The sequence below is a fragment of the Lissotriton vulgaris genome, chromosome 10 (genome assembly GCF_964263255.1).
Source record: "Lissotriton vulgaris chromosome 10, aLisVul1.2, whole genome shotgun sequence".
NCBI lineage: Eukaryota > Metazoa > Chordata > Amphibia > Caudata > Salamandridae > Lissotriton > Lissotriton vulgaris.
The window spans coordinates 909,944,328-909,963,539 of NC_141698.1; the positions used below are offsets into that span (position 1 = coordinate 909,944,328).

The window sequence follows — 19,212 nt, forward strand, 5'->3', positions numbered from 1 at the left end:
TTATGCTGCATGCATTTTCTAAAGTCATCTTTTTTTTGTGTGGCACAATTTCTACAATCTTGAATGGTTTATGTCATGTATCTATTTTAGTCCAGCCATATGATGCCACTTTATGCCTTGGAAAGTGAGTTTCTTTTCTTTTGTCTGAAACTATAAAATGTGCCCTTTCTGGAATGCGTGGCAGATCTTTATTAGCCTTACAACTAAGTCCTCCCTTTGTCAGACTGCTCTGAAGTTTTATAATTAGACTTTTCCTGTTTTCATACTGAGACTTCTCTATGCCAGGCTGTTATCTGACTTCACAATTAGATTTTCAGTGCCTTTTCACAGTGGCGGCTGCCACAGGTAAGAGTGGCGTGGCGGGGACGGGCGGGGTGGGGGACAGTGAACACGACATATGACGGGATAAGTTAACTTAAAATAAAAAAAGAAATAAAGCTACTTACATTGCGCTGGCTGCATCGCCAAGTCAGCGACGCGGGCAGCGCAAGGTAAGTGTTTGGTTATATTTTACTTATCCCGTCGTATGTCTAGGTCTCCGGCCCCCACCCCGCCTCCACCCCGCCACACTGCTCTTACCTGTGGCGGACGCCACAGCCTTTTCGAACTGTGCAGTGTCCATGTTAGACTGTCTGCAGAATTATATCTTTACCCTTGGCTTCTTTCTATGAGGCAGACTTCATGTCAGAGCTCTTGCTCCTTAGACCGATGACCTGAGTAGATTATGCTAGTATTTCTTGAATTATAATTTGAGATATGATAATTTCTTTACAATCGGATTTCTTTTTATGCATTATTAATTCAGATTTGTATTTAACTGAGTTTTGCACTCATACATTTTAAATACACCTTGATGATTTTACTTTGAATTTTGTCCCATGAAGGTTTTATTTATTTGCAAGTGACCCCCGATCCTTTGGCACTCAATGCCCGGATCCTGCACATCTGCCCTTTACATTTATTAGTAAAAAGAGTTCAAATAGACTCTTCAGACAGCCACAACAATGAAACATGAGCTGTTTAGCAACGTGTGTTCTTGTTTCACTTGTTTTGATTTTTCAGAAGAGTTCGCATTACTTACTTACTTTACAGAAATGGTTCCCAGTTTGGGCAGCAGAATGTAAAAAAATACTCTTCTGCCGACTGTTTAGCTTCTGTTGTTGGGCCAGGAGTCACAAAGGCAGTAACAGGGGTAGCAAGGTGCTGGTCAGGGGCCACAGATGCGACCTTTGGCATGCTCAAATTGACATCCATGAGAACCAAATCACTTTATATAGTTGGTGGAATTCTTTCAACATTTCTTGAAACTGGCATTTGGATAGAGGTCTCACTTTCGGTCAAAATACTAAGTATACACCAAAAAGCTCACCTCCGGATCCGTATTTCTTTTTTTCTTAGATTTCCTTTTCTTGATAGATGACTTTCTTCTTGAGATAACACTGAATACGCTCTGTCTTCTGTCTGTGTTTTGTTTTGGACTGATAGTTGGACTACTGTCATCAACGTTTCCAAGGTCATCATCTGTTTCGTCTTCTGTCTCAACATCCTCTACATCACTGTCTTTTTTATGACTCTACAAAAAATACAATTGGTGATACAGATAGTAGAAGTGTACCATGTTTACAACATTTGTTCTGCTATGTACTGAAGGAAATAGTGCCATGTCAGTGTAGACCTTAAAAAAGTAGGTTTCATTCTCAAAGCATCCTTAAATTTGGAAGCCCACTTTACAACCTTGTGTGGGTGTTGATTTACAACTGTTTGTAATTCACTCAAAAATGCCATGTTACTCCTGTAAACTTTAACATGTTACACATTTATGGGCATATTTCTAGTAAATGTTTTGAGAGTTCCTCATTCTTAAACAAAAATGTACACACACATATTTTTGTATGAGGAAAAAACAAAGTAGAGTACAAATTCATGTGGTAAGTTTGTTTTCTTAATCAAAAAATATGTTGCTTTCTGGAGAACCATTTTCTTCGTACAGCCCCACTAATTTTGAGTGATATCACCTTCTCTTTTACACCCCGGACGTACTCCTTTCTTGCAAAGAAGTAAAGAATTCAACACATTTCAGAGTGGGAAGTAGTAGGATAATGTTTGGTGAATATACACATCTGTGAACATTTCTGCTTGTTCACAAACCTCCAGGGCATTCCAGTCCTGGAATGCCAACTTATAACTCACAGGAAGAAATATACTGCATGGAGCATCCATGTGAAAAAATAATTTTTCAAATTACAACTTAGATTTGTGAATTTGGTCCCTTGTCTCACAATACAAGATAAATGTCTTTATAGCCATGAATTTGCAAAGAGTGCAAATGTGCCATTCAAATCCACTACAATGCAGAGCACAGTGGCAAAAGTTAATTTGCCCCTTGCATGCTCATGATGGCTCCCGCCCCGTCATGCGTCATGGTGGGCGTTTGCGCGCGATGACCGGAACCCGTACGAATCCCGTCCGCGGTTTATTTCTACCGCACAGCGCAGAAAATAAATCTGCGTCCAAGGGGTTAAAGTAATGAGGGGTAGGCAGATTTTATTGTTGATTATTTTCATTGTATAATTTGAGATAAACAATGGAAGAAAATATATAAAAACCTATTGCTTAACATTGCAGGTAATAGATTAAATAATTGTTGTTGATATGCAATTGTTGTACATATCAAGCAATGTGACACAACATGGAGTACTTTTGTTCTGCAAAGACAAATTTTTAAAATAGAACCTGTCTACCACTTTTGATAAAATGTGGTATTATCTTTATATAACTTGTTTATCTTGTCTTTTATCTAGTTTTTAATCAATTTGGATAAGCGCTTCAGGGGAGTGGGGTTATAAACGATTGCACCTATCTTACGTACTGTATTATACACATTTTTAGGTACCACGGACCAGGAATTCACAATCCCCTAAATCTCCCAGGGCAGAGAACTGTCCTTACATACAAGCTCAATACAAAAGTGTGCCAGCACACTTAAACAGAAAATAACCAAGTTTTTTACATATACATATTAATCATTCAAAGGCAGAATCAGTGGTCTTGTGGAAGCTCATTCTTTATTAATGGCATACCAGTACGGAGGACGCCACGCCATGGAGCCGGCTGATATCTAAACTATAATGACCTACTAAAGGAACTACTGTTTTTGAAGTTATTCGCCAAACGTGAAAGCGAGTTACCATCGACTTAGATGAAGTGTTATCACTAGAAGGACCTAAAAACTTTCATGAGATTTATGATGTATAATTGTCTTTGATAGAGGACATACTGAAAGTGACTAACGACCACTCTATGAAAGTGACTAACGACCACTCTATGATACAGAGTTTATTCGCCCTGAAGAAGTCTGTAAAGGACGAAATGCATTGGCTATGGCTAGAGACTTTTAAATGAAGATTTAATAAAGAATGAGCTTCCACAAGACCACTGATTCTGCCTTTTAATGATTAATATGTATATATAAAAAACTTGGTTATTTTCTGTTTAAGTGTGCGGGACCACTTTTGTATTGAGCTAGTTTTTAATCAAACCTATAGGTGTTCGCACATGTATCCACTGTTTGCTGGTGCGCTCCCCAGAGAATACTTGTTTGTTTGATATACAAGAAAACATGAAGATTCTTCAAAAGTTTTATGAATAGATCAATGTTTGTTGTTTTTGTTAGACCTGGCACATCTTGGTGCGATTACCCCAGGCTTTTTTGCCTCTACCTCCTTTGTTTTTGGATGGTTTCGGTACTTTGCCACTGCAGATTAGTGTCAAAGTACAAGTGTTCCCTATGTAAAGTTTAATGGTCATTGACTGGCCACTATTGGTATGTTTGCCTTACTAGTAACGTCCCTAGTGATGTGCACTTTGTGTGCCAGGGCTAGTAATGCAAAGGTGCGCGGGGAAGGGAACTCAGGCCTGCAGGGTAGGACCTGCGTGCAGTTTGCTAAGTTAGCATGTTGTCATTACAAGTGCAACCACTTGTCAGGTCTTACTATCCCTTTTTCATACACAGTGGTAGGTCCTGGGTAACACCTGGGCAGGGTGCAGTGTAAGTAAAAGGCAGGATATATACTGAGGTGTGTGCTATGTCTTGACAGTGAAAAAAAGATCCATTTCGTTTTCACTGGTGAAATGCCATTCTGCCAATAGGACAGAATGGGGGAGGCTGGGTAGTGTGTTTTGTTAGTCTAGTTTTCAATCAGTTTGAAATGGAGAGGTGAAGTTTAGTATGTAGGAACTCACAGTGTAATAACACATCTTTCTATGAAAGTGGTTTTGTCACTGTGTGGTCAAAACCACTCTTTTAGAAAGTGGCTATGTTTTGTGCTTTAAGCATTTCTGTGTGTCTCTGCTGAATGTGGATCCCTGTTTGGAAACACAGGAACATAAAAGTTTTCAGAGATGTTCAAAGCAATGTGATGAGCGCATGTAGTGGCAGCTTGAGACCCTCAGAAAGATGTGCCCTGTTATCTTGGACACACAGAGGAGAAGTGAGACTCAGACATGCTGGGTGCATGTCGTGGTGCACAAGAGGCGTTAATGTAGGGCGCCTGGTCAATGTGTGAACCGAAGCTGAAGTGAGTCTCAGACTTGCTGGGTGTGTGTCATGGTGCACCGCAGGCATTAGTGAAGAGCGCCTAGTCGGCGTGTGCACCGAAGCTGAAGTAAGACTCAGACGTGCTGGCTGTGTGTCATGGTGCACGGCATTTGCTGGTGAACAGCGCCTGGTCGGCGTGTACATCAGAGGTGGAGTGAATCTCGGGCGTGCAGGGTGTGTGTCAGGGTGCACAGGTATGGGTTGGTGAACAGCTCCTGGTCATCGAGTGCACAGAAGGAGAAGTGAGGCTCGGCACAGTGAGCGTGTCGAGGTGCGGCCGTAGGCGTTGGTGAAGAGCGCCTGGATATCGGGGCACCGGAGTTGGAGTAAGTCTCAGTAAAGCAGTGTGCATGCTTTGGTGCAACCTGGGACTGAGGAGGTGATCAGCTGATCATTGTGTGCACCGGAAGGTGTGCCAAGGGTGGGCCTGTCCAGGCCCGTCAGGGGGCGGAAGAGGCTGGGCTGGGCCACCCCTCTTTCGTCTCTAGTTGGAGCTTTATTTTAGTTCTGCACCAGAAGTTACCGGGAAGAAGGTCCGCGGTGGGGGGGTTAAAAAATACCAAACAGCTGCCTTGCATTTCTTCATCTGCGCCAGGACACGGCAAAAGGGTTTCTCTGTGACCCCAAATCTTCAGGACATTCAAGGGCCCACAGGACAGAACCAAATCCGAACTTTAATAGCCATCAAGGTACTGCTCTTTGCTGTATTTGTTGACTCTTTTTTAACTTTACCTTGTGCAATATAAGTTTGGCATAAGCCCTGATTGTCTAGAATGAGCAAGCGCAAAGCCACTACTTCTGTCATTGGGGGCGGGGTAAAGGGGACCCTTGATGCTTTTCTCAGGAGAGCAGAGTCTCTGTTAATCCACAAAATCCAGTTGACAGAGAATAGACTCTCGCTGGACACGCTCATAGAACACAAGCGATCCCCCATGGGCACTATAGCCATGAGCAAATCACCTACTGTGGGTACCCCTCTAGGCCAACTTAATCCAACCCCTGGTGACAACTCAAAAGCCCTAATTCACGCTACTCCTCTGTCTCAGGGGGCGGGTCTGTTAACGCACTCTGTCGATTTGTCAGCCGCTGACTTAAATCAGTCACAGATTACCATAGAAGAGACGGAGGGGCATCACAATCCAATTTCTCTGACACCTGATGGGGTAGGGTTGGGGGAGGAGAACCTGCGCTAGGTGCAGAATCATCAGGTGCAGGAATTACTCCAGGGGAATGTGGGGAGGTAGTCACGCGATCTAAAAGGGCTCTGAAAGTTAAGGGTACAGCAACTATGGCCCCATCTGGCTGACTCAATGGCTACAGGCAATCGAACCCGGGGGGCATCATATGTCGAAACCCATTCCAAAACAGAGGGGCGCAGTCAAAGCGAGCAGGGACAAAGAAGTAGGGAGGCACGCAGCCAATACTCAGTGTCAAAACCCGGGGAGGCTGAGATGAATCGGGGAGTGGAAAAGGCACTGTTGTCCAAGTTGGAAACAATGCTACCCACGTATCTGGGTCCTGTGTATGAGAAATGGATGCGATAGATGGGAAACTCTCCTTGCTACTTGCACAGGGCAGCACTCTGTCCTCCACGACCATGGGCCAATACTCAAAAAGGGCGGGGGTAACATAGGCTGCTATTTGCCCCAAGTCAGCTCCTAGTAATGGGGTAATAGAGGGGGAAAATCCTGATAGTGGACAGCCTAAAGGAACAAATGAGGATGCAAACAAGAGATCAATGGTGGGAACCAATAATGGAAATGCCACAGGTACAACCAACGCAGGGGAAGAAAATAGGCAGATAACACAGCTACCATACACCCCGGGGGACGATCAGCCAAATCCAAGCACACAGGGCCATCATCAGCCGACCTTGCACGGGGCCCAAGTGGCTTGCCGATTTTAGACCTACCACTGGCATCATGCCCTTATACAATGGTTTTGACAGGGGTCCCAGGCTGTAGTGATGAAAGTGAAGAAACTCCATGAACCCTGATTAATAAGGCAGCCCATTGGTTGGTTGGTTAACAATGTAGGTTTTAATATTTCACATCATAGGCACGAAGGATGTCCTGGATTGAAAATAGCAGGAAGGGTTTTCCAGGAGACTGTGTGATATTAAATTTAAGGTATCCTGAGGGGGCAAGAGACCTCCTTTCGAATCAATGCATGGGGTTGTTTCATGATGGGGGGGGGGTCCAGCATTAGGATACTCCCCCTGTGTTTTTTCTACAGGGGCACGAAGCGTGCAAAAAACCCGGATGATCATTGGCGTCCCCTAGCTGGACTAGACCGGGAGGGTTGGACAGTACAGTTAACTAACAGGTACACACCTCTTTATAGTGTCTCAACCCTAAATGAATTAGATTAACTGATCAGCGGGTTGTTAACTGGGAATGGTGTCATACCGGAGGGTTCACCTCCTCACGGAGATTTGGGAGGGACAGTCACGTTAAAGTCAAATGAACCCATTCTTCCCGCTGGACATGAATAAATGAATGAAAGTTGATTTGTATTGCGCGAACTTAGCCCGGCGGTCATCAAGGCACAGTCCACACATAGACACTTATACTAATACAGAAAACATTTAATAATACGCCTGAGAGAAAAGCCAAGTCTTCAAAAGCTTCCGTAAAATGGCCAAAGAGGGTTGGTTGGAGAGTTTGTGGGGGAGACTGTTCCACAGTTTGGGAGCCAGAGTAGAGAAGGCTCTGCCACCCTATCTCACCTTTTTGAATCTGGGGACGACGAGCAGATTTCGTGAGGATGAACGAAGGGATCTTTTAGGAGAGTAAGGACTAACAAGAGTCTTTATACCTTCGGGGGCAGAGCCAAACTCAGCCCTGTGGGTCAGAAAAATGAGCTTGAAGGAAATCCTGGCATGCATGGGAAGCCAATGGAGATCCTTCCTGGTCTGAGTTGCGGATGTAAGCCTGGGTAGCTTTAGGACCATCCTAGCAGCAGAATTTTGGACCATCTTAAGCCGATGGAGGGATTTTTTATTAATGCTCCCATACAATGCATTACAGTAGTCGAGCCTGGAAAATACCAGGGCGACTGTGGCCTGCTTGCGGGCGTCAAATGACAGGTAGGGGCCGATCTTTTTCAGCATGCGGATGGTATTGCAGCAGGTGGATACTGTTCTGTTGACCTAAAGGTCAAAGGAGAGGGCCGAGTCTATGAGGACACCAAGGTTTCTGGTCGAGTTGGAAGGTTTAGGGCAGTCTCCCAGAGAAGGGGGCCACCAGTCTTCGGACCAGATATCGTGGGTTGCCCCAAAGACTAGGACCTCCGTCTTCTCCCCATTGAGCTTTAAGTAGTTACACACCATCCATTCCGAGACTGCCTCTATACAGGTTCGAAATTTGGAGGCAGCCTCTTTGGCCGGTGAAGTGGTGGAAATTATAATTTGGGTATCGTCTGCATAGGACAGTATTTGATACCCAAAAGATCTTATTACCTCAGCAAGTGGGGTTACATAGATGTTAAATAAGAGGGAGCTCAGGGAGGAGCCCTGAGGGACCCCACATTGCACGGCCTGGGAGGGGGACAAGAAACTACCAAGCTGGACCCTTTGTTGTCTCTGAGAGAGGAAAGAAGATAGGAGGCTCAGGGCAGTTCCCCCTACCCCTATCCCCTTCAGCCGGTCCACCAGGATTGAAGGGGATAGGGTATCAAATCCTGCTGTGAGATCAAGTAGCACCAATAATGCGGTCTGCCCTCTGTCCACTTCGGAGCAGATGTTGTTAACTACGACAGAGAGGGCAGACTCGGTGCTATGGGCAGCACGAAACTCATGCTGGGAAATGTCAAGAAGGCCCGTCGTCTCTAAGTAGGTAGTAAGATGAGAATTAAGATGGGCCTCGAGTATCTTTGCCGGGGCTGGAAGCAGAGATATTGACCGGAAGTTTTTAAAAACTTCAGGATTTAGGGAAGGTTTCTTTCGAAGGGGCTTGACAACCGCTGATTTCCAGGGGGTTGGAAAAGACCCCTCATCTGTAGCCATGTTCATAACCTGCAGGAGAAAAGGAAGAACAGTCTCTCTGCAGGACTTCATGATCTTTAAAGGACATGGATCAAGAGGCGAACATGACTTGATGAAATCAAGGAGACGATTTAAATCGTCGTGTGTCAGATGTGGAAATTTAGAGAAATTAGGCAAGGGGTCCAATTCAGGGGTTTCATTGTGTGGAAAGGAGGGGGAAGGGGACAGAAGTATCCTATTGGCATCTAGTTCAGTATTAAGGGATTTTAAGGAGACATATATGTCAGAAATTTTTGTTTGGAAGAAGCTTGCAATATCGTCGCAGAGCTCCTGGGACTCGTTCACTGATCCGATAGCTTTAGGTGTTGATAGAGTGTCAATGACTTTAAAAAGCTCTCTGGATGATTTCAGTGAGGTGGTAATCTTGCTAAAATAGTTCTTTTTTTCGACAGCTATGGCCTTTTTATATTCTCTCAGGGCTGACTTATGTAGATTTTTCCCCTGAGGGTCAGGACAGGCATACCAGGCTCTCTCCTTCTGTCTACATTTCTGCCGTAATGATCTAAGATGTTCAGAGAACCAGGGTGATGGAGTGCAGAGTGGGTTGGGCCTAGCAGGGAATTCTCGAGCACATGTGGAACCACTCAGTCCTCAAACCCGTTCCAGGCTTGAAAGCCCAGTTGGCCTGAATCATAAAAACATTAAGATAATCTTCTGAAATATTGCAGGACTGTCCTCTAAACTAAATAACCATGATTGGCTAGACTAAATAAAGAAATTTCACATTATTTGCCTACAGGAAACGTGGGAGGTAAATAGTGGTGCACCTTCTTTAGAAGGATACAAAATGTACTTTGTTCCTGCACGCAAGGCAGCCATGGGGAGAGCCAAGGGTGGTCTGATCATTTATGTGGACCTGAGGTTACAAGGGAGTTGGGAAGACCTCGGCTGGGACTCAGATTGTATGCAAGGGATCAGGTATCGCAATAGGAGTCTAAATTTAACTTTCATTAACTTCTATATTGCTTATATAGTGGGACAGACCTTAACAAGATTGTCCGAGTTGGAGTGCTGGTTGGCAGGAATACATGAGTATGGTGCGATGAGTTACCAGGTGGTGTTACTGGGCAACTTTAACTGTCACCCGTGCCCCTTTCTGAAAATTACAGGGGGGGATTGGTCCTCTTGCCCATTGGTAGAGGGCTTGCATTTGGAACACTCCAGGGCAGGAAATGAGTTAAGTAAAGTTCTGGGTACATATGCCCTCACGCACACTATGGATCTGATCAGAGTGGGGGGGGACAGTTTGGTTCACCCAACCTTTAAAGGCAGGGGAAGAGGTACTTTTATTGATTTCATTTTTGTTACCAACACGTTAAAGTGTTGTATTACAAGTTTTCATATAGAGGTCAGTTTTTCAGTGACCACAATCCCCTGGTCCTGATTATTAGGGACCCCAACCCGACAAATCATTGACGCCGAGGGGAGGCCGGCAGCACAATCCAAGTCACTGATCAAAGCAGGAGACTTAGATAGGCTAACATTAATGGCAAAACATTCTATAAAGCGTTACTCACAGAGAGCGGACAACAGGTCTGGAAGTGTCTAGATCTAACAGTGGAGGGGGTAGATCTAATCAAAGCATTTGTGGGAGTCACACAACAAATTGATGGCTGGCTCAGGTGTAGAACGGTGAAAAAGGAATTGGAGACCCCTAGGTGGTTTGACCGTTAATGTTCAACCGCCCTGTGGGAATTGAAGACAGCCTTAAAAACTGCCCCTAAAGACCAAGAGAAGGTGTCCTTTTGCATGGCGTGGTATAAAAAGCATTAAAATGCTGCAAATCCTTACTGCAGCAGCAGGCATGAGAGAATTTAAGAGAAGCGGACGAGTCGAAGGACTCAACCGCTTTCTGGAAAGTCATCAACGACCCTCGTTTTCAAGACACTAACAAACCCAAGTTAGCAGGTCACATTTTACCAGAGTCCTGGTTTGAGCACTTCCAAGGTCTCTACAATCACCGCAGCATTGACGATCTGACTGTAGCAGAGGAAGGAAGCGCAGGCCCTACCCAGACATTTTTTTCTCCGGGAGAGATAAAAGCGGGCATTGAGTGTTTGTCACGGAACAATGCCCCGGGCCCCGATGGCATCCCCCAGATCTCCTAATGAGCCAGGTAGAACTCTGGGCACCCATATTAACCAGAATCATAAATGCAGCAGTGGAGTCAGGTATGCTAGTGTCCTGGTCCATGGCTACAATAGTCCCTATCTTTAAAAAGGGCAATAGGGATAGCCCACAATGTTATCGGGCCATTTCCTTTAATGATGTAACAGAGAAAGTCCCAGGTAGGGCCATCTTCAATCGTTTAATGGATTGGGCGGAAGAAAATGAAATAATTACTGATACTCAGTATGGGTTTAGGAATGGCCGTTCAACTTCCGATTAGTACCTCAATTTATATCTCTTGGTAGCCAAGTACACTGTTGCTAATTAAGGGAGAGTGTACTTGGCTTTCATGGACCTGACGGCAGCCTTCGATCGGGTAAACCAAAATAAACTGTGGGAACTAATTGGGGCTCTTGGAGTTGATCCAGGACTGATGAACATTCTAAGAGTATTGCACCAGTGAAGTAGTGTGGCTCACTGGTTAGAGGCGGCAGACCCGAGAGCAGAGGACGGCCCGGGACCAGGGTTCGATTCCCGGCGCGGCAGGTTTCTGGACCAGGGTCAGTGGACTCGATAATTCTCTCGCCTCAGTGCCCACTCTGATCAGCGATCACACTCGGCAACTCTGGGCATTAGCTTGCCTCATCTTCACTAACGGCCCCACCAGACTGCCGGGGATGCCTGGCCTCACCCTGGAGATACCCATTAAGGGACCATCTCTCAGGGAAGCCAGGAAGGGTTTCGCAGCGGTCGAAGCGCCTTGGGACCCTACGGGTAAGTAGTGCGCTATATAAATGCCTATACATTTACATTTACACCAGAACACCTCCGCCCAGGTCAGATACAACAAGGAGGGAACTACTACCAACTCCTTTCCAAGTTCTCAGGGAGTGAGACAGGACTGCATTCTGGCACCCTTCCTATTCACTTTATATATAAAAGGTTTAGATCAGGCGCTCAGAGCTCTAGGGCTAGACTGCCCAAGGATAGGAAGGAGAGGGATCCCCATCTTGCTCTACACGGACGAGGCAGTGCTTCTAGCACGCACCGCGCATGGACTCCAGTGCCTTATAGACGGCTTTGTCTGTTTTATGGAGAGTTTAGATCTGTCCACCAACCTCTCAAAATCATATATTATGGAAATGGGAAAAACACCAAACAGGAAATTCAACTACATGATTGGCACTCACTGTTTGGGAAAAGTGCAGGCATTTTCATACCTAGGGATCTTATTTTGTAGCCACCTTAGTTTTAAAACCCTGGCAGATGAGAAATGCAGCACACTAAGTAGTTCCGTTGGGGCAATTATGAACTTCGCACGCAGGCTGGGTCGCTGGTCCTCAGAGCAAATACTGAAATTGTATAGTTCCAAATGCTGCGCCAAGGTTTTGTATGGCAGTGAGGTCTGGGTCTCTACTGATCCACAGAAGCTACAAACTGAAAAGAATAAATATTTGCGGTGGGTATTGAAAGTACCCCAGAGTACACCTTCCCACATCATCCATGTGGAACTGGGCCTCACTTACATTAGTGACAAGTTGCAACTTAAACCTGTCACATGTTGGATTAAAATATGGACAAACCCCGAAGCCTCACTAATTAAGCAGATAATAATGGACTGTATTGCCTGGGATCGGGGTCGAAATATCCCTTGGCTCAAATACGTGAGGGAAACTTTGATGGGCCTGGGTCATGTTGATTATTTCAACCACCTGACAAAATTGCTACCCCGGGACAAGGGCCTCATGAAGATGGAATTTTAAAATTACGTGGAATCCATCAGGGGAGACAGGGAGCTGACCAAACCATTGGTAAGAGCTTACCTGTTTGCCAAATCCTGCCTGGGCATTGAACCGTATCTTTCCCTCATTCACAATGCACAGGCCAGATTCTTAATGACCCGATTCAGGTTGAACTTACTCCGCCACATTTTGGCAGTTCCCACAGGGCACACATCTTCCATGGAGATGGAGGGTCAGTGCCGCTGCGACCAACGGTCTCCGCAGGACACGCTTCACTTTGTATTATTATGCCCACACTATGCCAAAAGTCCGCTACCGGAGATGGCGGCGTTTTGAAACGGCAGGACGCCGAGTTGTTGATGCATCGTGATCAACTATAAAAGGTGACTACCGTAAAGATACTTATTATCTCTGGATTAAATAGACGTGTATACCCTATGACATAAAGACGGATTTTTCCTTCATAAGATAAAGTACCATCAAATATATACAAAATCCTCTGGAAATTAAAGAATTTCCGGTCTTCTCAATTACTTACATAAGAAAGAATACTAGAGTGGGATACTTATAACTCTCGCAATTTGGAGTTCGTTCATGGGGAAGTTACAATACAAGGAATAGAAAAGAAGCTTAAGGATAAAAAGCCCTCTCTCCCCCATTCCGCTACTTCTCGAGATTGGAGGTTAACCTGCCTCGGAACAACTATCGCCCTGAAGAAGTTCTGGTTTCAGAACAAAACGCGTTGGCTGGTGTTTTCCTAAAATGGATCATTAAACGAACATTATAAATTTACATCGAGACTCAACGTTTGTATAAGAGGACACTAGGAAAGTTGTATAGTCTCCTAATACTGGATAAGACCAACTTATAGAGCGGTGCTTTTCAATATTGGACAAATAATTGACCTTACTTCTGTTTATCTTGGTATTTTTACTTTATATGATTTGTTTTACATCTCATACATTAGTGTGCAGAGAATAAAAAACATCAATATTTCACAGCAACATCTCAAAACATTTCATTATCCCTTTGAAAACAAAAAGTCAAACAGATGAAGTAATTGTGCTCTAATGGACAATATCCTAAAATATACAAGCAATATTTGTGAATAAATATTGTCATCAAACAACAACAATCATTTGCACTATTGTAACTCTGAAATTGCACTATTCAATCCAAACAAGAAAACCACCATTTTGTCTTTTGAATCTCTTGATTGTACAATAATTCCCTTAAAATAATCAATAAAGTTTGAACAAGGAAAACATTTTTCTTCTGAATGCCTTGATTGTACAGTGAAAAAAATTCTAATTCAATTAGCCTATTTAGTCCATATGTCAACGCGTTTCGAGTACTGGTGTTTCCTCTCAGGACTCTCATCAGGGCTGTATCATTCTTATCTGAAATGACATGGAAACGCTCTCTCAATGTGCAGCTTCTTACTTATGTATTATAGATCTTGAAGTGAGGACCTCCCAGTTTCCTTCCTGAGCGATGTATATTTCGATGCTTATGTGAGCCTTATGAAGCTGTTAATGCCCCTGTATTTGGTTGTGCTAAATCCAGCCGGATTAGCTTCTCAAACTTCGTATCCCTTTGCTTGCTATGACGGAGTTTTCAAACCGCCGTTCTTTCGTTCTTCCATACTTAATTTTTTTAAGCCTCGCTCACCCACGAAAAATCGCGGCACCACTCAATCTTTACAATCCTCAAACGTAGGTCGCCATTTTCTTGTCCAAGTGGGTACCTTGAGTTCTTTGAAAATGTAGAAGCCCTATCAAACCCCACAACCAGAAAGGCTCAGCGGACATAACCATATATTGCTTTTGAAAATCTACCATACTAATAAGAAGTTACAGATGAAAACATATAAACAAATGTCTTTTTTGGTAAACTGAATTTCAATATGTTTTATTTCAGCTACTATTTTTTATAGGAAATCCTTGAAGGATCTACACAAATAACCACTTGCTGAATTCAGAAAGTTGTCTAGCGTTTAGAGATGTATATGCTTCTAGGACCCACCATGGTTTTTACACCTGTTTCCACCTCAAACTGGAGGGAGGTTGTAGGCACAAGGAATTGGTAAAATGGACTATCTCCCACTAATGTGCCAAAACTGTGTTAAATATTAGTCAAAGCCTAGCAGCAAATGGGTTAAGAGTAGGCAGGAGTTCCATAAAGTTATGCCCAGCCTTAAAAAAATGTTTGTTGCACATTTTATTTTTAAAATGGAAAATGGGCTGTATTTAAAATAAATTATGGCTTTGTTTCAAAAACAATTCCAGATATGGTGGTTTACTGACCCGACCAGGCCACCATCCCTTAGCTGTTAACGAATAATAGTGTCCCTCAATTTGGGACATACCTCATTAATATTAATATTAATGAGGTTGGCCAAATGAACTGTTGCAATCCAGTATTTTTCAAACCATACATAGTAGACAGGTCCCTTCAGAGATGGGTATGCTAAATACCATACTGATTGCAAAAATACTGGTCGCATATCACTATTTTGTGACCAGTGTTTAGCACAACCAGCACATAATGGCTCAACTCAAAATAACTCAAATCACCAGTGTGCTGGTGATATGCAAGTGTATCTAAAATTTAAATCTCTTAATTTAATCACAATTCTAAAATGGCAGCTTGTGTACATAGATAATGGATGAAGCAATGACATCTAAATTTAACATAGCAAAGACTGAATTTTTACTTTTAAACCTTAGCCAAAAACAAAACACTTGTCGACCCTTAGTCAAAAGAACTGCAAAATGCAACTATCACATTCAAAATGGCTACCGCAACAAAATCACTTGCCACCTTTCTTGATCGAAGCTTTCACTTCAATAAAAACATACAGGTCATGGAAAATTTGGCAAGATTTGACCTAAAAAAGAAAAATGCTCAAACATACACCCTTGCATCAATATTTTAAAATAGTATTCAAAAGTCTGAGTAATCTCCTTCTCAGACCAAGATTGTGTGACCACTACACTAGTCATCTAACAAAACACCTCAGCCCACTTATATCTGTTCAATAGTTCTCTGTACCACAGCTCAAATTCTAAATAATTAAAAGAAACTTCCACGTTGTTCCGCTCTGTTTAAGCCTAAATTGGCTGCTGTTTTTGTGCCAGATTCTCTTTTAAGACAGTGTACATGTCTTATAAAGCACTTTCTCTCTACATCCTTTAATTTCTAAGAAATGAACTCAGGGTCTTGGGCGTTCAAGGGAGCTTATGTCCCAATTATGAGTTGTGAGAAATTCTATGTGGAGATTCCAGGTAAATGGAACCACTGATGACGGGTTGAATCTCCATATAGAGTTCCTGCAGTTATGAGTTTGTCCCTCACAGTGAGGCATACTGTGGACCTGAATGTACCAGATGGAATTCTTCACATTGTTACTTATTCCTGGGGATTTAATGAAGATATTTACCACCTGCTCTGAGCATGTGATTAATATCTGCAAGGACTTCTCTAGAGAGTGGGAGAAAGAGGGGAGAGAGGATAGAATTGGGGAGTATGGTACTTTGCAGGTCATTGACCATTAAATGAATTGCGCCCCGATTCTTGACTGAGCGCGCTATGGTGAGGACCGGAGAATAGGTGCAATTAAACCATTTACCAATGGTATTTGTCCAGCTGCATTTTCCAGCTGGAGAAATCATATTCCACGTTCCAGGAAATCTGGGTGAAGGAAAACCTGCCACTATTTTTGTGCAGGAGGTGACCCACACTAGAAAATTGTTCCGCACAACTTGTAAGATGATACTTAAAAACAGAACAAAACTCATTCATATCACACATTGGGCCTGATTATGAGCCTGGTGGCCCACAGACTTCCAGGCTCATGGTGGCACGGTGGTGGCAGTATTCTGACCACCCGAGTACAACAAAGGCAGTCGGACTGCTATTGCACCGCCGCACCTGGGGAGGCATAAGCTTTTGATGCCTTTCCAGTTTTACATCTTGTTGTAAATCTGGGAATGTGTCAAATGTCATGAGTGTTACGTGGGAACACCCACCATAACGCCCATGGCACGCCTCCCCATCGTAGTGTGAGGCAACACAGCGACTCGCTGCATTGCCTCACTCCATATCTACAAGGCCATGAATGCCACGCAGGGTGGTTATATTTTGCCTTGTAGATATGGCTAAGCTAAGGACAAAAAGTGATGTTCTGGAGGCACACAGGGCTTGTAAAAAAGCCCCGTTGTATGTAAACTGTTACAAGGTTTTTGTCATAAGACAAGTTAAAAAATAAATCCCCAAAACGATGCTAAAAAACTGGTTTGATCCTGTGGTTCATAAGTTGGTGTGGATTGATGCCCACCACTAGTAATAAAGGCAATATCTTATTGGGTAAAGGTAAATATTTCAGTAATTTAAACATGAGCTCAACCCTTCTTAACGATGGCACGGAGCAGGCAGGCATGAATGAGGGAAAATATGGAAACTATTTAAAGTACTAAAACAGTAAAAAACTTAAAAAACACAACATAATGAAAACCCCACTCAAATTTATAAAATAGGCAATAATGTAATGTATTTAATAATAATAAAACAACAATTAACTGATAATGGGAACAGAATATATTAATTTGAGAAGATTTAAATAAGCATATTACCAAAAATGCACTAAGCACCAATGTGGGTCAACTGGTCGCGGCAGACCCGTACCTAGGTGTGATTTCAGGCCATTCACGATGAAATACGGGTCAGACAACCCAACCATGTTCTGCCCTGTAAGAGGTTTTACGTTGGGACTCAAATATGAAAGTCAAAATCCTTCAGCAGGGTAAGGTAGCAGACAATATCCAATGAGGGCTCCACAACAGCAGATAGGCATTGGACCCAGTGAAGCTGTTGGTCTTGTCATGAAAACCTCAAAGTAGAGAAAAGCTAATTTTATGCCAAGGAAAGTTCTCTCACCAGCCGGATGTTTTTGCTACCTTAATTTGGTGAAGATTTTTGTTTTTTGACTTAATGCCTGATTAGGAACTCAGTGGACGGGTTACTCCATCACAACAGTGATGGATATTCTGTCCCCTGAAATGTAAAACCTATAGGACCCAATGGGATTCATATTTCGTCTGACAAGATGTCTCTCACTGGTGTGACAGAGTAACCCATCTGACGCAATCTAAACCAGGTCATTAGTCTCTTTCTGGGAGCTCAGAATCCTCTAGGAGGGTAGGGCTCTGGGCTGTGTCCAACTAGGGCTGCTTGAGGCTAGATACTTAATTACAAAGATCCCACCGAAATGGATTTGCTGCTGCAGGGAAGCTCCAAGCAGGGTAAACCTGGTTCTTTAGCCAGCACATTCATAGATTAGCTTGACATGTTTATTTCAGACCTCCAGAGAACTTCCTGCCCACAAATCTTCCCCTACCCAGGTTTTCAGAAGTGATAGGAGAGGTGCAGTTAGTCTACTTCTTTGTCCTTGGTACAAAGTGAAACTGCCCAATCCTTCAGGTCTCCTTACAGGTCTCAAACAGTGCAGTCCTTCTTCTGTTTTTCCACATGTCCTAAGTGTTTTGAATAAAGTATCTTTTGGGTGACACATACATTCCTGGGACTAGCTTTTGGGTGAGGAAGTCTCCTGACATCCAAGATTGAGAAACACTTATCCCTTTGTGTACAGCCTCTGTGTCCACCCAGAGGAATTATCAGGGTAATGATCAGCCTCTCCTCTGTTGTTACTCCAACACAGGTCTGGAGTAGCTTTCCCTCTGGGGTTGGTGCAAAGGTCCCTACAACAAGTGTCAGGGGTTATTTAATGGTTATACCCGGAGGTTGAGATACTGAAAATCCTGCTCCGTCACACTCCTAAAGGCTTGGCCTATGACATTGCTGTTTAAATGTTAGCCATTGGCAATGTAGAAATGATTACATGTTTATCTCAGGAAATGTACTGAAAATAGATAAAACATAAATTATTTCAGTCAATATGACTAAGCCTGGGAAAGAAACAAAACCACAAAGATAGTAGCCTATCTGGGGTAAGGTTACAAAGACATGATGATAACATGGTGAATTAATTTGGAACTTTTTCTAGACAAAATAAAACAGTTGCTGAAGAAATGGCACGATTTACCCTTGCCACTTCTCAGTTTTGATAATATGATAAAAATGTGTGTATTTCTATGTTTCTTTATATACTCAGAGCTATTGCCTGGTCCATTCCTTAGAATTTTCTAACAGCTCCAATCATTCACATGGAAGCCAGAAAACAACCTGGCATAGCCTAATATTAGGGCTCCCGGTTTTCCGTTTTTACATATAAATACAGATGGAAATCTATATTTCCTTTGTCTGTATTTATATTTAGAAACAGCAAAATACTAGCAAAAATGCCGTCGGGTATTTTGCTACTGACGTTCCAAATAAACAATTCTGCTGTCCCGTGTAAAAGGGAGTTTTTTACGTTTCGATGTATAAGCCACTGAGCACAGGGGGGTCCTATAGACACTGCCTGCAGTCTGGTAAGAAGGGGTGAAAAAAACAACAAAGCTTCGTTAACTAGTGAATGGTCTTTTTAAAGACCTGTGAAGTACTCGGGTGCGGCTGGTGGTCAATCACACTTTTAGATGTTTATCGGCATGTGGCTAAATGTCACCATATGGCTATATAAACTTCACATGAACTTTTAAAGACACATTCATCAATGAATTACTATGAAACGGAGGCGGCACAAATTCCCATTGTTTGAA

The 19,212-nt window shown here is 43.2% G+C and overlaps 1 protein-coding gene across 2 annotated transcripts in view; it reads right to left on the bottom strand.

Annotated features, from left to right (window-relative positions):
• Positions 1-19,212, bottom strand: part of LOC147688996 (ATP-dependent translocase ABCB1-like) — a 684,547-nt gene that overhangs the window by 288,680 nt on the left and 376,655 nt on the right. For both annotated transcript variants that reach the window (XM_086941883.1, XM_086941882.1), the window contains exon 14: positions 1,370-1,573. In XM_086941883.1, the coding sequence (XP_086798009.1) occupies positions 1,370-1,573 (204 nt within the window). The remainder of the gene's footprint in view (positions 1-1,369; positions 1,574-19,212) is intronic.